The sequence below is a fragment of the Polypterus senegalus genome, chromosome 6 (genome assembly GCF_016835505.1).
Source record: "Polypterus senegalus isolate Bchr_013 chromosome 6, ASM1683550v1, whole genome shotgun sequence".
NCBI classification, from domain to species: Eukaryota; Metazoa; Chordata; class Cladistia; order Polypteriformes; family Polypteridae; genus Polypterus; species Polypterus senegalus.
In genome coordinates, this window is record NC_053159.1 from 120483793 (window position 1) to 120504107 (window position 20315).

The 20315-nt window shown below is 38.6% G+C and overlaps 1 protein-coding gene across 1 annotated transcript in view; it reads right to left on the reverse strand.

The window, feature by feature from the left end:
* Positions 1–20315, reverse strand: part of galnt17 (polypeptide N-acetylgalactosaminyltransferase 17) — a 163144-nt gene that overhangs the window by 97531 nt on the left and 45298 nt on the right. The window contains exon 6 of the mRNA XM_039756995.1: positions 9859–9976. Coding sequence (XP_039612929.1) covers positions 9859–9976 — 118 coding nt within the window. The remainder of the gene's footprint in view (positions 1–9858; positions 9977–20315) is intronic.

The window sequence follows — 20315 nt, forward strand, 5'->3', positions numbered from 1 at the left end:
AATATATGACATGCCTTATGGAAACAGTAGTATTTCAGCAGTGACATTAAGTTTATTGCATTAACAGAAAATATTCAATATGCATTATAACAAAATTAGACAAGTGCATAAATTTGGGCACCCCAACAGAGATATCACATCAATACTTAGTTGAGCCTCCTTTTGCAAATCTAACAGCCTCTAGACGCCTCCTATAGCCTTTGGTGAGTGTCTGGATTCTGGCTGGAGGTATTTTTCACCATTCTTCCATACAAAATCTCTCCAGTTCAGTTAAACTTGATGGCTGCCGAGCATGGACAGCCTGATTCAAATCATCCATGCATCCATTATCCATCCCGCTATATCCTAACTACAGGGTCATTGGGGTCTGCTGGAGCCAATCCCAGCCAACAAAGGGTGCAAGGCAGGAAACAAACCCCGGGCAGGGTACCAGCCCACCACAAGGCACACACACACTCCCACTAGGGATAATTTAGGATCGCCATTGCACCTAACCTGCATGTCTATGGACTGTGGGACGAAACCGGAGCACCCAGAGGAAACCCACGCAGACACGGGGAGAACATGCAAACTCCACGCATGGAGGACCTGGGAAGCGAACCTGGGTCTCCTAACTGCAAGGCAGCAGCACTACCACTACATCACTCTGCTTCAAATCATCCCATAGATTTTCGATGATATTCAAGTCAGGGGACTATGATGGCCATTCCAGAATATTGTACTTCTCCCTCTGCATGAATGCCTTTGTAGATTTCGAACTGTATTTTGGGTCATTGTCTTGTTGGAATATCCAAACCCTGCATAACTTCAACTTTGTGACTGATGCTTGAACATTATCCTGAAGAATTTGTTGATAATGGATTGAATTGATCTGACCCTCAACTTTAACAAGGGCCCCAGTCCCTGAACTAGCCACACAGCCTCACAGCATGATGGAACCTCCACCAAATCTGACAGTAGGTAGCAGGTGTGTTTCTTGGAATGCGGTGTTCTTCTTCCACCATGCAAAGTGCTTTTTGTTATGACCAAATAACTCCATCTTTGTCTCATCAGTCCAAAGCACTTTGTTCCAAGATGAATCTGGCTTGTCTAAGTGAGCATTTGCATACAACAAGCAACTCTGTTTGTGGCGTGAATGCAGAAAGGGCTTCTTTCTCATCACCCTGCCATACTGATGATACTGATATTATTTGTGCAAATTGTGCTGAATTGTAGAACGACGTACAGATACACCATCTGCAGCAAAATGTTCTTGCAGGTCTTTGGAGGTGATCTGTGGGTTGTCTGTAACCATTCTCACAATCCTGCGCATATGCCGCTCCTGTATTTTTCTTGGTCTGCCACACCTGGGCTTAACAGCAGTTGTGCCTGTGGCCTTCCATTTTCTGATTACATTCCTCACAGTTGAAACTGACAGTTTAAACCTCAGATAGCTTTTTGTAGCCTTCCCCTAAACAATGATACTGAACAATCTTTGTTTTCAGATCTTTTGAGAGTTGCTTGGAGGATCCCATGCTGTCACTCTTCAGAGGAGAGTCAAAGGGAAGCACAACTTGCAATTGACAACCTTAAATACATTTTCTCATGATTGGACACACCTGTCTATGAAGTTCAAGGCTTAAAGAGCTAATCCAACTAATTTGGTGTTGCAAGTAATCAGTATTGAGCAGTTACATGCATTCAAATCAGCAGAATTACAAGGGGACCCACAGTTTTGCACAGCCAGTTTTTTACATTTGATTTCATTTCATACAACTAAATGCTGCTTCACTAAAAATCTTTGTTCAGAAAACACCCGAGTACTCAGATGTTCCTAGGAAATGAAAGACATACCACTGTTATCTTTTTTGTTGAAAGTAAATTATTATGCAGGCTGGGAGGGGTTCCCAAACTTTTTCATATGACTGCATATATTGAAACTCTACATGGTGTCATTTCAAAACTACGTTTGTTTACTCACACTCAATCAGCATTCAAGAAACTTATAAATCTTATAAAATTTTATTGTGCAAAAAAGTGCAAAACTTTGAATTGCTTTAATATGACAAATATGTGTGAGGAAGGAAAAGCGAAAGATTACAGCAATAAAATATTCATCATGGTTGAACTGATATATCAAACACATGTAAGGTGGCACCAGAAAGCACTTAATACTCATGCACACAGAAAACCAACACACCCTCATTGTTTTGCATTCACAAAATATTTGCTTGAGAGTACATAAGCAGAAGATTAATTGCAAACAGAACTTCATCCTGTACAACACAATGCTGCAGGATCTCATTGCAATAAGCAATCACAGTTGTGTCAATCTAACATATAGCAGGTTGCACTAATAGTTTTTGTTTTTCATTCGTTTTTTCAATATTGGTTGTGAGTTCATAAGTAATTTTTTTCCCTCTGTTGAATGGCTGGTACAGCTAGTGCTAGATACTTTCCTGCACTGCATTCTGAGTTGCCTTCTCTGGCCATATTTTAATGATGTTGGACAAAACTCAACCATTGGTATTGTGATTTTGAAAAAACTGCAAGAAACTCTGACAGGAACAATACAACAAACTAATGGAGCCAGTCTGCCTGGTTGCAGAGTAAATACTACATAAGTTAAAATGAAAAAAAAACTGCAGTTTGCATGAGTCTCCTACCTTAGTGTCCTTGTGGAAATAAATAAGTGCAAATCTAAACCAAACCTGCTTCTGTTCTGCTGCTGTCTTGCGCTGCACGTAACTACGGCCCATTTGGGCTGCTAATGTGACTCAGTCACACAGCTCCTTTTGTTTCCATTAAGCCCATTTACCATTTCATAAATTGGGGCACCTTCAAGAACTACTCCATCCAAAAATTATGTATTTTTTTTGTATATTACTTACCTCATGTAGTGATCGCTGAAAACAACTTTAATCTCACGTTTAAATGCAGAGTGAAGAGAAAACAGTTTATATAATATAAGAGAAATGAAGCCAATAGTGACCAATGTTGTAAAATGGCAAACAATGTGAAAAACATCCATGAAAAAAAGAAAACAATTCTCACATTACTCATGTCACAAAATCCACATGGCCGCCATGCAGTCATATACTCAAAACATGTAAAACCCTTGCTTTTTTGCTAAAATATAGTTTAATGCGTACTTACAGTATAATCACACATCATAAACAGGAAACTAAAGGATGGCCTTATTGAATTGCACACAAGAATAACAAGTGAGAGGGTGAGGTGGGTCTTCAAGTCAAGAAACCATTCCCATGAGGCTTTAGGTTTCCTGTTTATGAGATGCATAATTAGTCAGTTAGCAATGACTACTCTCATTGGCTGTAAGAACGGAGGCCCATCCTCGCCCCACTATGTCCTAGCTCAGATCATTTTGGCAGTAATGCTGCACAAGAACGCTGCCAAAAATCAAGTGACTTTTGCATAAAATGTTTGCAAAATGCATCACTCCTCCTCAAAATGTAATGCAAACTTACAAAATTCCTGCTGCTTGCATACAGAGGTTTGGCAGTAATCTAACTCCGTAAATATCAGCCTGTATTGTCACAATGGCTCCAGCTCCCAAAAGCAGGTACCAAGTACCCAAAACCTTTATTGTGCAAGCAGCAGGTTTTCAGGGTGGTGAGGGAAGTCATACTAAACTGTGCGATCTTATCAGCTTTCTGACCTTTGAACTCTCTTTACGACATTAATTAACTTGCATTATAAGTCCTGAACCTTTTAATAGGAGATTTAGCACAGACAGACAGGGCACGCTGCTAGACCTGCACACTTAAGAAATTCATCTGGCACATTTTTAAAGAATCTCAAGTTATCATTGACAGAGTAGCAGCCCAATGGCCACTAAGCAAATAACACGACCCACAGAAGAAAGGGTCAATGAGAACATATCAACTGAAGGTTACTAGCTGCCACTCTGTTATGTCAGCGAACTGACTAGATTTGAGAAATAACCAAGAGAAAAACGAGAAACAGAAAAGGGTCAGCACCAGGAGATCAAAGACATGAACGATAAAACCAACATGAGAGACAAAAATCATAGTAAAGAATATAGGACAAAAAATTTCAAAGACCTTTAGAAAGAGCGTTACAAACAAAGGTTTTGTATCTGCAACTCAGAGTAGGAAGCAATTTTTTAGATGTCTTTTTATCCCATCTTGTCGTTCCCCAAAGGTTGCGATCACAGAGCACACTCCCCTAGCAACATGTGCATCGGTCCCGATGACAGGAACAAAACATAGCGGTAATAATGCGAAGTATAAAATCTCAGATGAAACGATCCTTAAAATTAGATAACTTTTTACATGGTTGGAAAATCCAAAAATGAATGTCATAATCATTATCAGAAACCTCAAAAACCCCAAAAACTATTGATTGATTTTGAAAACCCATGCAAAAAAAATGTATAAAAAAATAAAAACAACTCGATACACTAATACTCACAGTATTTATTAAGAGCCCTAGCAATAGCGGGCAGTTGTATAGCTGTTGCAAGTTGCTACAATTATAGGAGATGTGGTACACCCCAAATCTTTACCCTTTCCCTTTGTTTTGTCCATTATTTTCCTTACAGAGTCACTATATATATCTGATAGATCTGAAAGCCAATTAGTCTTCTACTTTAAACAGACCAGAATACCAACCTGCCTGTGCCAGTGCAGCTCATGCATCACTTTCCAAATACACAGCCTTCACTGGTAGCTGCTGCTTTGCCAAGTTCTTGCTCTTGTACAGACTACCAGCTGGAATACAAATGAGTCTGCCAGCCCAGCACTTTCAGGAGACGGTGGCCTTGTGAAGGACAAAGAATAATAGCGTCTGCCCTTTGAGTACTTCAAGCAGTGAAGTGTATTCATTGGGACTTTTACTTCCAATATAAACTCTTGGCATTTTAGTTTAGCTACCCAAGGGAGGAACAGGTCCGCTCTTAAAAAGGACACTGTCATCTGTTTTTACAGAGAAAGTAACAGTGTGATTATTTGTGCTGCTCTGATGTGATGCCATTTCAGTCACTTGCCTGTTACACACCAGAGAATGGGAAGAATATTCCCTTGTTATCCTCAAGATCTGTTTAGTTAGTGAAAATCAACAGTGACAAGGGTCTAGTGATGCTCAAGTAATCAATAGGTGACACCATAAGTGTTTTGGTATAGTTTCACATTCAAATTAACTGCATAAAGTGCCTGTTGGTAGTGAAAGGAATAATATTGCAAGCTGCCTGATTCATTTAGCACTCATTGGTGGTGGTGGCCATTATCATAGGTGCTAATGAGTAAAAGATTTACATTGAATTCCAAGGTACACCAAACCTGGACAATAAAATTGAATGTTCTAATTCAGCTATGGCTGCCCAAACTCTCCAGCAGACGTGAGATTAACAGCCATGTCAGGCAAAGGAAATAACTTGGCCATCCTGCTCTGCCACATCTTATTGGCTGAAAGCACACTGGGAAAGGTGAAAACTATAGTCACCTTCACATTTGGCGCACAACCATCACATGGTAGACAATTACAGGAATTAGGATGGTCTTTTTTGTTCACGCTTTTAAATATGACCCAAGGCAATAATGAGCCTATAAATCAATCATTTATTAAGATGATCATGGTTGATATAATGTCAAAGAGAAGTTGTATAAAGATTGTCACATAAGATTTCCATTTGTGCATAACCAGCAACCTCTGTCCCCCTTGGAGAATCCCCATCATCATTGTCCAGGAGGACTGTTTTCCTCTTGCAAGCAGCAATGCATCACAAGGTACTCCACAAACTGTTCGTGATCCTTTCTTTTTCAGTACAATTTGTAAATGACGACTAATGTACATATATCATGTGACCCAGTTTAAGAAACAATGCTAAGTTACATACCACTTTCCTCCACAACTTTGATCTTTATCCCTGTTATTTCAGGGTTGATCCAATATCCAATTTTTCCAGTAGCTTACATTTTAGAAGAAATAATCTTTGTGAAAATCACTGGGCTAATTGTACATTAGTTCAGCTCTTCTGTGGTTATTAGGGGTAGTGTACCATTTTACAGTAATTCCCATAGTCAGTAGATTACTAGAAACCATTACAGCTCTTTAAAGTTAGAAATCATTGGGTTGAGTCACCATGGATAATGCACTTAACCTCAACCATTCACATGAGTGAAAGAGCTAATAGACAAAGCTGAACGTGTGTTTGTCCAACATGCAAAATCGTCTATACTAAACATTGCACAGGAAAAGATTGTAGACTGTTTCACTCGGAAATGTTTTTACCTGAGGAATTTATTTAATGACATGAATGGCACCAGGGCCGTTCTTAGGACGTTGGGGGCCCTGGGCACAATTAGACTGTGGGGGCCCTAATGTGTGTAGTATTAGCTAGAGTTCAGCTAGATTTGACCTGTTTCCACTGGGCACTGCATGGAGGTATGTAGCTAAGCCCAGCGTGTGCAAAATGTGCAGTGCAGTGGTGCATATTTTTATACATTTTAGAGCATTTTATTTATTTTTTTGTCACAATTAAAAAGTGTGTTTTTTATACCGTTTTCCATTTTTTTCTACCAAATTAAAAACCTGGGCTAAAGAACATACCAGAACAAAGCTCAAGAAACGGAATCAACTTTTCGCACTTTAACACTTGTGAAATTTTTAATTAATGCTGAGTAATCAAGCGATTGGACAACATCTCGCTCAATGGACATTAATGCTAAAGCATTCAATCGTTCTTGTAACATGGGTGTCCTAAGGTAATTCTTGATTATTTCTAGCTTAGAAAAGCTGTGCTCCCCAGCAGCGACAGTAACTGGTATGATCAAGGAGACGCGTAGTACTATTGTGACGTTTGGAACAGAATCTTGCAAGCTGTTCTGGTATATAATACAATATTTCAAGAGCAGAAGCATTAGGAGGCACCAGATTTGCCAAGTCCTGAGCATCAATATCGGAACCAGTCGTTTCATCTGTTAATATCGCATTGAGATCCTGTCAGGATTGAATCAAATCCGCATCACTTAGACATTTTATTCTCACATAATTATAAAGAAAACCAAAGTAATCATAATGGCCTTTCATTTAGTCAAAGCGCTCAGTCGTTGACGATATCGCTTGGTCAAGCAATATATTGAAAAATCAATGCAATATTTATCCTTTGGATCAAGTATTGGTTGATCTTGTGCTTCGTAGTCAAAATTTCACTCAAATTGTCTGCGCACTCTTCCTCTGCGCAAACTTTCTGGTGCAGGAAAGCTAATATCTTGTGGATTCATTTCCAATTCATCCCTGCCCCGGGAAAGGGCAGTAAGCTTAGCATTAAACCTCGTAGTACAGATACGTAGCTTGCGTTAATCTTAAAAAAAAAGAAAAACCCTCGAATGATGGGGCCCCTTTTGTCTCGGGGCCCTGGGTGACTGCCCTGCTCGCCCATGCCTAAGAACGGCCCTGTTGGCACTTGTCCACCTGGTTAAGTGCTGGGTATACCTGCTAGTGAATATTAAAAATGAAAGTCTGTGGGCCTGGTAGTGTCAGCATGTTACAAAACACTACCTGAGGCAAGCAGCATTTTTGCCGCTCAATATCAAACAACACTGCAACATATCCATAGTGAACATGAGACAATGCACTTAACTGAAATACAACACATATTCCTATAAAGGGTATACAGTACATATTGTGCCTCCTCCAGACCGCGAGGGGGCGTCCGCCCTGGTTCTGTTGGGAGCCACGGGTCGAGGGCATGGAAGCCCTACCCTGTAGGGGCCCGTGGTCACCGCCAGGTGGAGCCCTGATGCCGGTTTACCCCGTACGGTCCTCGGCTGGGGCTGGAGCCCGGCCGGGATGCTTTGGAGGACCAGAGGAGGGCGAGTGCCTCCTCCAGACCGAGTGGGGGCGTCCATCCTGGTTATGCAGGGGGCCTCGGGTACAGGGCTTGGAAGCCCAGCCCTGTATGGACCCGTGGCCACCGCCAGGCGGCGCCCCAGTGCCTGTTTATTCGGGAGCCCGCACTTCCGCCACACCAGGAAGTGCCGGGAAGACGACCGGGAGACACGGACGGCTTCGGGTGCAGCGGCACTTCCGCCACACAGGGTGTGGCCACCGTTAAGTGCCGGGAAGCAGCTGGAGCCATCCGCTCCCCATAAAAGGGGCCGCCTCCCTCCAGTCAGCGGTGGAAGTCGGGAGGCAGAAGGACTGAGCTTGTGGAAGGACTGGAGGCGGCCAGGAAGGCACAAGGACTGTGGGCCCTGGACTTGGGGGAATCAGTGCTGGAGGCACTGGGGTTCGTGAGTGCACGTGACATTTATATGATTGTAAAGAGTGTAAATAAACGGTGTGTGGGTGCAAAAATGTTGTCCGTCTGTCTGTGCCGGGGCCAGCGTTCACAATATTTAACACCTAGGCTGTTTCAACCTGCACTGCAAGTTAAAAGATGCCTGCCCTTTTAACAAAAAAAATGCAAGTTTAAGCTTAAAATGACTTTTAAAAGAAATTGGGACTGACGATTTAAATTCCAGTAATTATCTAAATTGGTATAATCACTATAGTAGGCTTACGTTAACAGACTCCTGTCTTGTTCATCACCATCAGTGACTTGATGATCCTACTCATCACATTTGTTCCTGCTCCTGGCACGCTAAATAAAAGTTCTCCCAAGTTGGAAAAAGTGATGCTGAGCATTGATTTGAATGGTGATAATAACTTATTTTGAACCAGGAATCATGGGTAAATGTTCAGAGAAAATCATTAAATTTATATGGTTATAGTTTATAGGGCTGCATAAGAAAATAAAATACATAAAAAGGTGCTGTTCCTGTTACTATATACTACCTGGCAGACTGGCTTATTAAATACAGTACTAAATTACACCATTAATTATTTATTTATGGTGCCATTACATTATAGACAGTTTTTGCATTCATTTTCAATTAAATTCAATTTTTTTTTTTACAAAAGTGTCAAATGCAAAAAGAAAGAAAGAAAGAATGACTACTAGTACAGTTCAAATTTCCTTATTTTTTTCTGCAGTGTCCAACCTCAAATTCATATTTTTCTGAGAGAGTCATGCAGAGAAATTCAGCAGAGATGATTCCATTCAAAGCATCTTCAAGCAACTGTCATTCTTCGCTGACCAGGTGGCAGACGTCCTCCACGGTAAAGAATTTGAAATCATCATATATCTGGTATTTACTGTATGTTTGCTTTATCAGGTCACATCTGTTTGATTTGTTTTATTAATTTTGCAGATTTAGGATAGATTTCATTGTCATAATGGATTTGAATCACTTGCAAAATGAAACACAGTGGAGACTCAGTAGGCTGTATAGTCAAATACAGGTGGTATGGATTTTACAATTCCTTTTTACTATCGGCACATTCTTCTAGAATTACACCAGGATCACCAACAGCCCCTCCATAATCCCCCAACCCCCAAATACAGCTTCTATGGCAATGTGTAAAAATCATGAACAGAATTGTCAATACCATGGACTAATATGTGACCTCAAAATGCACATGCACCACTTTGAATCCCAGACATTTGCTGTGTGCAAAAACAATGCAAACTGTGTTATGAGAAATTTGAAAGTTTTAAAGTGAGAATTCAAGCAAAATGGCACCTTTTATTGGCTAACTAAAAAGATGTATTACTCATCTTGTCATATATCTAAGCTATTCTGTTATATTAAGCTGTCAATATTACAATGAGATGATGATGATATATTTTCTTCTTGAAGTAAGAGGAGAGCAGAATGTCCAATTTTTGGTCGTGTATCAGTCATGAAAACACCACCTGGAGGTCCCAAGCTCTGAATTCCATGTCAGACAACAATAAAAAAAATCTAATATACCCTAAATAGCAAAGTGAAAATCAAAAAAGAAAACACCCACCTTGATGCCCAGCTCCACATTCTCACCTCCATACACATCCATTCCAGGGTCAAGCAAACCAATTTCTCCAAAAAATTTCCTGTTCACCACAAAGGAGCAGCCAATCATCGCTGGAGTCCTGTACAAGTAACAGAAGGAAAAGGAACTTTATAAAGGAAGGTGTTTTAAACCTTAGAGGTGATGTCAGTTCATCACAGGGAAGACTTGCACAACGTGTTTTGTGGCCATCAACTAGAATAATCTGTATAACATTTAAAAATTGGAAGAAATTCAAAAACAGATAAGCTCTGCACAAAAACTGACCAGATTGGATTCAAGCACAGGTCCCCAAAACTGTGAGCTAGCAACCACAGCCAGATTTTGGGATTTCTGTCAAACAACAGTAAAAGCTGGCCGATCAAGTGTATCTTGAAGCAGCAGACTTTAGCTGCATTATCTAGATGAAATAATGTGGATGCCCATCAAGCAATCTATTCATATTTTGAGTCATTCATTTTATCATAGGAAGACGTGCCTATCCTGGACATAACATCAGTCCATTGTAAGGGAAATTTACACACCCAGCCATGATCTCTCACATTGGGCCAATTAGAGTTACTCGTGGATGTGGACTGAAACTGGCAAACACCTGGAGAAAACCCATGTGTATACTGGGAACACAAGAAAACTCCACACTAAAGACAACTAGGCCAGGATTGAAACCCAAGACCCAGAAGATGTGGAGCAGTAGAGTCAGTAATTACACCACCATGATGCACCATTGTAGGTCCTTAACAGATAATGAGATATTTGTGAGGACAATAATCATTCTTAACTGATAAAGGACATCTACAGACCTGTATGTTAGCCACATTTAGAGTGCAGCATATAAGAACCCATATGTTAGAGGGACATCTGTAGACAGAATACAAGTTAATGAGCAAAAATCTTTAAAATGTTACAAGGAAATAAATGAGGTTGTTTACAATATACGGCAGTCACATTTTGATGAAGGAGACTTTATTCTGTTAAAATTGTTGACAGTTATAAATATCTGGGGATAATAATAGACTTAAAACTGACTTTTAAGTAAAATATAGAAGCCATCTGCAAAAAAGGAACAGCAGTACCTCTACTGCTTAAGGAAACAGAAGTCTTTTTTCTGTGTATCCTACTATTATGTTACTCTTTAATTGATCTTACACGGAGGGTGTCTTTACTTATGTTCTGTTGACCTGGTTTGGAAATCATAATGATAGCAATAAAAGCAGAATACAGTGATTCCTCGCTATATTGCGCTTCGACTTTCGCGGCTTCACTCCATCGCGGATTTTAAATGTAAGCATATCTAAATATATATCATGGATCTTTCGCTGGTTCGCGGATTTCTGCGGACAATGGATCTTTTAATTTATGGTACATGCATCCTCAGTTTGTTTGCCCAGTTGATTTCATACAAGGGAAGCTATTGGTGGATAGCTTAGAAGCTACCCAATCAGAGCATGTATTACGTATTAAATAAAACTCCTCAATTATATATGATATGCTTCCCGCGCGGTGCTTGATTGTTTAGAGGCTGTTTGCCTAGAGGATACGGACGCTCCTCTAAAAAATGCCGCTTTATCGTGGTGCTTAGGCATACTTAAAAGCCCAAAAGCACGTATTGATTTTTTGATTGTTTGCTTTTCTCTCTCTCTCTCTCTCTGACATTCTCTGCTCCTGACAGCGCTCCTTTGAAGAGAAGATATGTTTACATTCTTTTATTTGTGAGAAAGAACTGCCATCTCAGTCTTGTCATGGAGCACAGTTTAAACTTTTGACTAAAGGGTGTTATTTAATGTCTAGGGCTCTAATAATGTTAACAGTGTGGGAGAGTTTATAAGGGCTTAAAATATATAAAAATAACCATACAAACATATGGTTTCTACTTCGCGCATTTTCATCTATCGAGGAGGGATTACTGTAAATCAAATTGTAAAATGGTGCGTAAAATAACAGGGTCTCCACAGTCCAATATTACAGACCAGTTTAACAATTAAGTATTACAGAAAGCAGAGTGTATTTTGTCACACATGACTCATCTACTACATTCTCAATTTCATTTGTTGCCATCAGGCCATAGGTTCAAGGATAAAAAGCAACCAGTTAAAACACTGAGGAATTGCAGCCAATGAATTATTCAACACAAGCGTGTCAGGAAACGCTACTGTTATTAACGTCCCAACTGTTATTAATCTTCTAAATACGTTTAATTTTAATAAACATCCACAGCTTTAAAACACAGGATGAACAGCTAGCATTTGCATTAATAAATGTTACTTTAATTTTAATGTCTAATATGTCTGACCTAATGTTTTCACCACAAGCGTTATGCTCACTGCTATACTTTATTTGTTTTTACCTGATGGGTGTGTTCTTTGTGATGTGTTTTTAAGGTTTTGTTGTAATCTATTTGTACATCCTGCTGACAAACCAGATTTCCCACTTGGGGTGATAACATTTAAGTGAACGAGACAGAAAGACAAAAAGACAAAAAGATGAGTGGTGAGTGAATTCTTGTTTTTTAAGAAACCAGAAAGCCAGCAACCAGACAGTAGCACAATGGTAAATAAAGAAAGACGGTATTTTTGGCTCACATTTTTTGTGCCTTTTATCATCCCTCTGTTACATTTTGGCAACAAAATCACCATTTGATTGATTAAACGTCAGCCTTATTCCAGCTCTGGAGAAACCCTACTTATTTTTACACCATTAAAAACTAAGAACCTGGTTTATCACACCTCTTCCCAACTTTGTGCACATCTCATATTTTCTTGTAGTACAAATATTTGTTATGCCCATATTCTTATTGCATGAAGTAACATTTATCAATTCTGTGTGAACCACCTGTAGCCACTCACCCTCTAACCAGCACTTTACAGCTATAGAGAGGAAGTCAAGGAAATAAACATAGTAAGAGAATGGATGAGAGCTCTGACAAATGGAAGAATCGATGAAACGCTTAACACAAGGAGAATTTATTTCTAAATTATAGGATGATAGTCCAATCTGGTACTAGCAGAAGTATGTTGAAGCGCAGCTCTTATAAGTGTAATACCACTAAATTGCAGGGACATAAATGTCGTAAAATTAGAGATGGCAAAACAGAGCAACAGAAGATTATTTGGTCCTTGTGATAAGTCTGTTGCAATTTTCCTCTGATGCACATCTTGTTCCTAATCTGTGAGAAAAGAAAAGCAGCATTTGAAAACAACCCATTCAGAACCCTTACCTCAGATTATTTACTGGGCTAAATGAGTCTTGCCTAGATGTAATTTGGTCAAATAGTAAATTAGGACTGGCTCTATCAGACATTATGACAAGACAGCAATAAAATGTACAAATCAGAGTTCTGTATCTCTTCTTAAGAGTTCAGGAATAGGCAGACTCCTCTCAAAGTCATTTATCGAGAACTTGTCAGACATCTACCCTAAGGTGATTACAGTAATGAGTACTGGTAACTAGTCATGTTCATCTAGTCTAAAGAACAACCACACCTAGCTAATTATTTGATGATATCATCTGAGGAGCACACGTTGATTGGAGACAGTGGTGGATCTACTATAAAACTAAAGGAGCTTAAACTTCAAGGGCCCTAGAAGTGACTTTATTCCACATTGCTTAAAAACTTTGGGTATCTATAGTATGAGAAGGGTTTTTTAAAACTCCTACATGTAGTAGTTAAAATAAAAAAGTAACTTGTAATCTGTCATGGAATAACCCTATTGAAGAAGATAACGGGGTTCCAAAGACCTCTCTTCTCGTTGTGCAGGGGCCGCCATAACATAGCATAAGCATCTAAACTCCAAAAATGTAGGTTTGCAACTGATTACTCACCTACCAGAGACAGGAGCAGTCTGGTTTTATGCCTAAGAAGTCTACCATCGACCGCATCCTGGTACTGTGGGTCCTCATGGAGTGTAAACATAAATATTGGGAGAGTTTCTTTTCAGCCTTTGTCACTTTCATAAAGCTTTCGACTCAGTTCATTGAGCTGCCTTTTGGAACATCCTGAGAATTATTTTAACATGGCTATCTCATAGCTTCATCTTAGTTAAACTGTGAAGTTCTGTATATTCAATTACTTATCATTATTATTCATGGTGGCTCCAAAATCCGTACTAACCCCTACTTTCTCTTCTGTTCTTTTTCCGGTTTTCTGTGGTGGCTTATTTGCACCACCACCACCTAATCAAAGCAACATGATGTCCTTACATTGATGGATTAAAGGCCAGAAGTCCACATGACTATCATTATCAAATTCTTCCATGAGAACCCTGAATATAATCAGGACTGATTGAGGTTATTATATGAGGATTTATGTTAGGTAGAATGCCTAGAGGGGGCGGTCTAGTGGCCTTGGAACTCCTGCAGATTTTATTTTTTTTCCAGCTGTCTGGAGTGTTTTTTTGTTTTTTTCTGTCCTCCCTGGCCATCAGAGCTTACTTTTATTCTGTGTTAATTAGTGTTCCCTAATTATTATTATTTTTTTTTAATTTTATTACAATCCATACATAGCAATCAAGTTTTTACAAAAAGAAGAATTATGTTAAGAACAGATCGATCCCCACCCCTGAGAGAGAGAGCAAGCCAAAATTTAAGGCTTGTAAACATACCTAAATTAATAAATTCTCTGTGCTTTATAAACTTATTTTAAAATATTACTGATTCAGATCCTGCCATGTTTTGAAAAAAGTCTGTACAGATCCTCTAACTGAGTATTTGATTTTTCCAATTTTAAATAATATAACACATCCGTTTCCCACTGACTTAAAAGAGGAGAGTTTGGGTTCTTCCAGTTTATCAGAATAAGTCTGCGTGCCAACAGTGTAGTGAATGCAATCACAATTTGTTTGTCCTTCTCCACTTTAAGCCCCTCTGGAAGAACCCCAAACACAGCTGTTAATGGGTTAGGAGGGATTGTGAGTCCAAGGCTGTCTGAGAGGTAATTAAAAATTTTTGTCCAGAATAATGTTAATTTGGTGCAGGCCCAGAACATGTGACCCAGTGAGGCTGGGGCTTGGTTGCAACGTTCGCAGGTTGGATCATGCCCTGGAAACATTTTGAGAGTTTTAGTCGAGACAGATGTGCTCGATATATAATTTTGAGTTGTATAATTGTATGCTTTGCGCATATGGAGCTTGAGTGAATTCTCTGCATTGCTACTTTCCACTCCTTTTCTGATATATTAATTGAGAGATCATTTTCCCAGTGTCCTCTTGGATCTTTGAAAGGAAGGGATTGTAAAAGGATTTTATATATTGTAGAGATGGAGTCTAACTCCTTGAAATTGAGCAATATATTTTCCAGCGTGGATGAGGGTGCAAGATGAGGAAAATCTGGAAGGTTCTGTTTAACAAAGTTCCTGATTTGAAGATAGTGAAAGAAATTTGTAGCTGGAATGTTAAATTTGGAATGTAATTGTTCATAGGATGCAAAGACGTTGTCTATATAAAGATCTCTAAGCAAGTTAATTCCAAATTTTTCCAGATATTAAAAACTGCATATGTTTGTGAAGGTTGAAAGAGGTGGTTCTTTGCAGGGTGCCACAGAAGAAGCTTCTCCGTCTTAAAATGCTTTCTACATTGGTTCCAGATTCTAAGTGAGTGGAGCACAATTGGGTTATTAGTGTATTGCCGATAACGTGTGTTTATTGGAGCACAGAGCAAGGAATACAAAGAAGTACTGCAGGATTTTACTTCTATTGCGGTCCATGCCTGTGTATGTTCTTCTATTTGTGTCCAGGTTCTTATCCTGTATATTTGCGCCCAGTAATAAAACTGGAAGTTAGGTAGAGCCATGCCGCCTTCTGCCTTTTGTCTTTGTAGGGTCGCTCTTTTGATGCGTGGATGTTTTGAATTCCAAATAAATGAGGTTATTGTTGAATCTAATTGCTTAAAGAATGATTTATTAATGTATATTGGTATGTTTTGAAATAAAAAGGAGCTTAGGAAGAATATTCATCTTAACAGTGTTAATTCTTCCAGCTAGTGTGAGATGAAGGGTTGACCATCTATGCAAGTCTTGTTTAATTTTTTCCATGCAGACACAAATTTTGTTGATAAAGAGCTTTATGTTTACTTGTGATGTTTACCCCGAGGTATTTAAACTGTTCTGCAATGATAAAAGGTAGGGTGTCTAATCTAATATTATATGCTTGAGAGTTCACTGGAAAGAGTACACTTTTATTCAGATTAATTCTGAGACCAGAGAGCTTTTGAAATTCTGTGAGTGCTGCTAAGACTGCAGGCACAGAATTTTCTGGGTCCGATATATACAGTACCATGTCATCTGCATATAATGAGATTTTCTGTTCCAGTCCTTCTCTGCTAATCCCCTTTATCTGATCAGTATTTCGACAATGTATTGCCAGTGGTTCAATGGCAATTGCAAACAGCAGTGGTGACAAAGGGCATCCTTGTCTTGTGCCACGCTCTAGTTTAAAGTAGTCTGAGCAAATGTTATTGATGCAAACTGAAGCTTCTGGGTTAGTATACAGTAATTTAATCCATGCACAAATGTTCGGGCCAAACCCAAACTTCTCCAAAATAGTAAAAGGTATTTCCATTCAATCATGTCGAATGCTTTTTCTGCATCCAATGATAATAATATTTCTGGGGTGTTTGATTTAGTTGGTGAGTATATTACATTAAACAGGCGTCAAGATTTGAAGATAAGTGTCGGCCCCTAATAAATCCAGTTTGGTCTTGTGATATTACGAGGGAGCACTTTCTCCATCCTTCTAGCTATGATTTTAGAGAGTATTTTAACGTCGTTATTCAGAAGTGAAATTGGTCTGTATGATGCACATTGTAATAAGTCCTTATTTTGTTTTGGAAAGACAGTGATTAGTGCTTGGCGAAAGGTTTGTGGAAGAGATTGGTTATCTCTGGCTTCTGTAAATGTTGCTAATAGGAGGGAGCTAGCTGAGCGGAGAATTTCTTGTAAAACTCTGCAGGGTAGCCATCAGGGCCTGCTGCTTTTCCACCTTGGAGTGACTTTATAGCATCCAGTAATTCTGATAATGACAGAGGTTTATCAAGTTCCTCCACACTAAAAGCGTCAATTTGTGGTATCTGTAATGTATCCAGAAATGCATTAGATTGTATATTGTCTTCTTTAAACTCAGTAGTATATAGGGATTTATAGTAGTCTCTAAAAGTGTGCATTATATTTTTGTGTTCGATGATTTTATCTCCGTTCGTGTTAGTGATTACCGAGATTGCGTTGCGCACTTCTTGCTTGTGAATTTGTTGCTAAAAGCTTATTAGCTTTCTCTCCATGTTCATAATAATGATGTCTGGATTTGTAAATTAGTTGTTCAGTTTCTTTAGTTGTCAAGAGGTTTAATTCTGAATGTAGAGCCTGCCTCCTCTTATGTAGAGTCTCGCTTGGTAGTCTGGCATGTTCTTCATCTATTTTAGTAATTTCGCTTTTTATCTCTGCTACTTTCTCTGCTTCGGATTTATTTCTGTGGGAAAGATATGAGATAATCTGTCCTCTTAAGAAGGCCTTAAGAGTTTCCCAGAGTATTCCTGCAGAGATCTCAGGGGATGTATTTGTCTCTAGAAAGAATTCATTTGTTTGGATATAAATTCAGTACAATTCTCGTCAGCTAATAGAAGCGGTTGAGCGCCATCTGCGGGTGAGTGTATGGGGCTTAGTAATTTCAGCTCCAAGATCATAGGTTGCATGGTCTGAAATAACAATAGCATCGTATTTACAAGATTTAATCTTAGGCAAGAAGTTATTATCTATAAAGAAGTAATCAATCCTTGAGTAGCAATGATGTACTGGTGAGTAGAAAGAATATGTTCTTGAATTTGGGTTTAAAAACCTCCAGGGATCTGATAAGTTGTGATCAGTTATAAACTTTGTAATTATCTTTGCGGTGTTAGTTGCCGTTCCCCCTGTGGAGGAAGTCTTATCTAAAAGTGGATTTAGAACACAATTAAAGTCCCCAGCCATTATAAGTTTATGAGTGTTCAGATTGGGAATGGATGCAAATAAATTTTGTATAAATTCCTTATCATCAACATTAGGTGCATAAACATTTATCAAAATCATTTTACAGTTAGATAAGTCTCCCATGACCATCACATATCTCCCTTCAGGATCCAATACTACATCTGATGCTACAAATGGTACTGTTCTATGTATGAGAATTCCCACCCCTCTAGTTTTCTTTGTAAAGCTAGAATGGAACATTTGGCCAGTCCAGTCTTTTTGCAGCTGGAACTGATCCTTGCTTAGTCAGTGGGTCTCCTGTAAAAATACTATTTTAGAATTTAGAATTGTCAGGTGAGAAAGTACTTTCTTTCTCTTTAATTCGTGATTCAGGCCTTTAACATTCCAGCTTACAAAGTTAACTGTCCCATCATGGAGACACTGATTCTGAGTTTTTGATGTCATTTTATAGTCTTAACTGGAAGTTAAATAGTTTAGGTCTTAATTTCCTATTTCCCCAAGAGTTGTTGCCATGCAGCTTATTATTATGTTGATAGTTATAATTATAAAGATTGAGAGGATAAATTAGGTATAGATCAAGCCTGTTCTCTTTCTCTCCCCCGCTTAACCCCCCATTAAGTGCATTAAGATGATACCCCCAGATAATAAACCCAGGTGATGGTGTTAAAGATTTGTCCAAAATAAGTATAACAAGTCTTAATGCAGTAATAGCAATAACAGTAAACCAAGGGTATGATATTGAACAGTCTCATTTAGGGTACACATGAAATAATTAGAAAAGAAAAAGAGAAAAAAAAAAAAAGGAGGAAAACGTAATTAAACACAATAAAACATAAACATATAGCTCTCTAGTAATACTAAGTAATAATAAGAATATATGAGAATATATGCTGATAAAAAAAAAACAGTATTTTAAAACGAATAGATCAGACAATAGATTATTAATCTTAGCTTTATCATTTACCGCCATGACTCACTATTATGTATCAGAATAGTCCCGGGATCAGCTTTCTTAATTCATGTTCCCTAATTTTAATTATTTATTTTGTCTTTTTTCTCTTTCTTCATCGTATAAAGCACTTTCAGCTACATTGTTTGTATGAAAATGTGCTATATAAATAAATGTTGTTGTTGTTGCTTAAATGCATAAATTAATTTGCCAGATAAAGATGTCCAATTTAGGACTTTGTTCTTCTCTCTCATCCAGGCACCTCACATCAGCCTTCGCAACATGTTATAAATCAGTTTTCGTTACTTTACCTCTTTTCCACCTGAACTCTATTTCTGTGTAATTCATTTCCACTAATCCATCTTAAAAATGTTATTGCCAACCTCATCAACTGTTGTGACAAATCACTGTTCGTGTTTTAAACTATTTTTTCATCAAGTATAACATAGGCTACTTAACAATGTAATCACAGGTCACATACTAGGCCCACCAGATGTTACAAATTATTACAGTTGTGCAGAATTCAAATGAAATGATGACTACAGAGAGAATATTCAAGTAGTAAATAAATACTAAGAATCGCCCCATGTGCTCCACTTGTGCATCTTTAAAGTATGATGTTTAGGCATCATGGTATCACTCTTCTGCTTTCCTTCTGCTACTTAGCTGCCTGGTCACAACTTTCTGCCTTTTGGCAGATTTCCTCCCAAATACAAAATATAAGCATGTCAGGTAAATTGGTCATTCAGTGTAGGTGTGCATATGAGTTTGGATTTTATCCGGGGTCATTTTCTGCTTTGCATCTAATGTTGCTGGGATAAGAGGTGGAGAAAACAGGTTCAGAAACTGAATGAAGAAATTGCATTGGCAAAAAAGAAGAACACACTGATTGACACATTAGGGGCATCAGTGAGTATGTGAAGAAACATCTCTTAACCTTTGAAAATACCAGCTTTTTAAAATTACTGTTGTAGTGAGAAGTCAAGCAAAATTACACTTTTTATTGGCTAACTAAAAAGATTACAATATGCAAGCTTTCGAGGCAACTCAGGCCCCTTCTTCAGGCAAAATGTAATCCTGATTACTGTTAAAATTTATGAGCGCTTCAACTCTTCTGTTTTGTTGCAGGAAGAACATTTAAATATACTGTATTTCCTCACATCACCCAAGTACTGTGGAGAATCTATCCTGACACTGCCAGCTCCACCAGCAATGGGGATTCATTGAGTGAGCGGATGGCACTACCAATGGACTGGTAAAGAGAGGTTAAGGTACAGTGGTTCAGTCTGTAAGCTATTCACAAACCTCAATAGTCTGACACGTTCTTAGTTCATATGATGTTGGTGACAAGTTTTTCAATTTTCCCTTTGACCCTGGAGCAAACAGAAGTATTTTTCTTTCCATATACCATGATGATTTTAAAATTTTGGTTAGCTCTCTTTTGGGTCTTGTGCCATCAGCCTACAGTGGTACTGACTTGCAATAATATCTTACAAGCCATAAATTGGATTTAAAGTAGTTA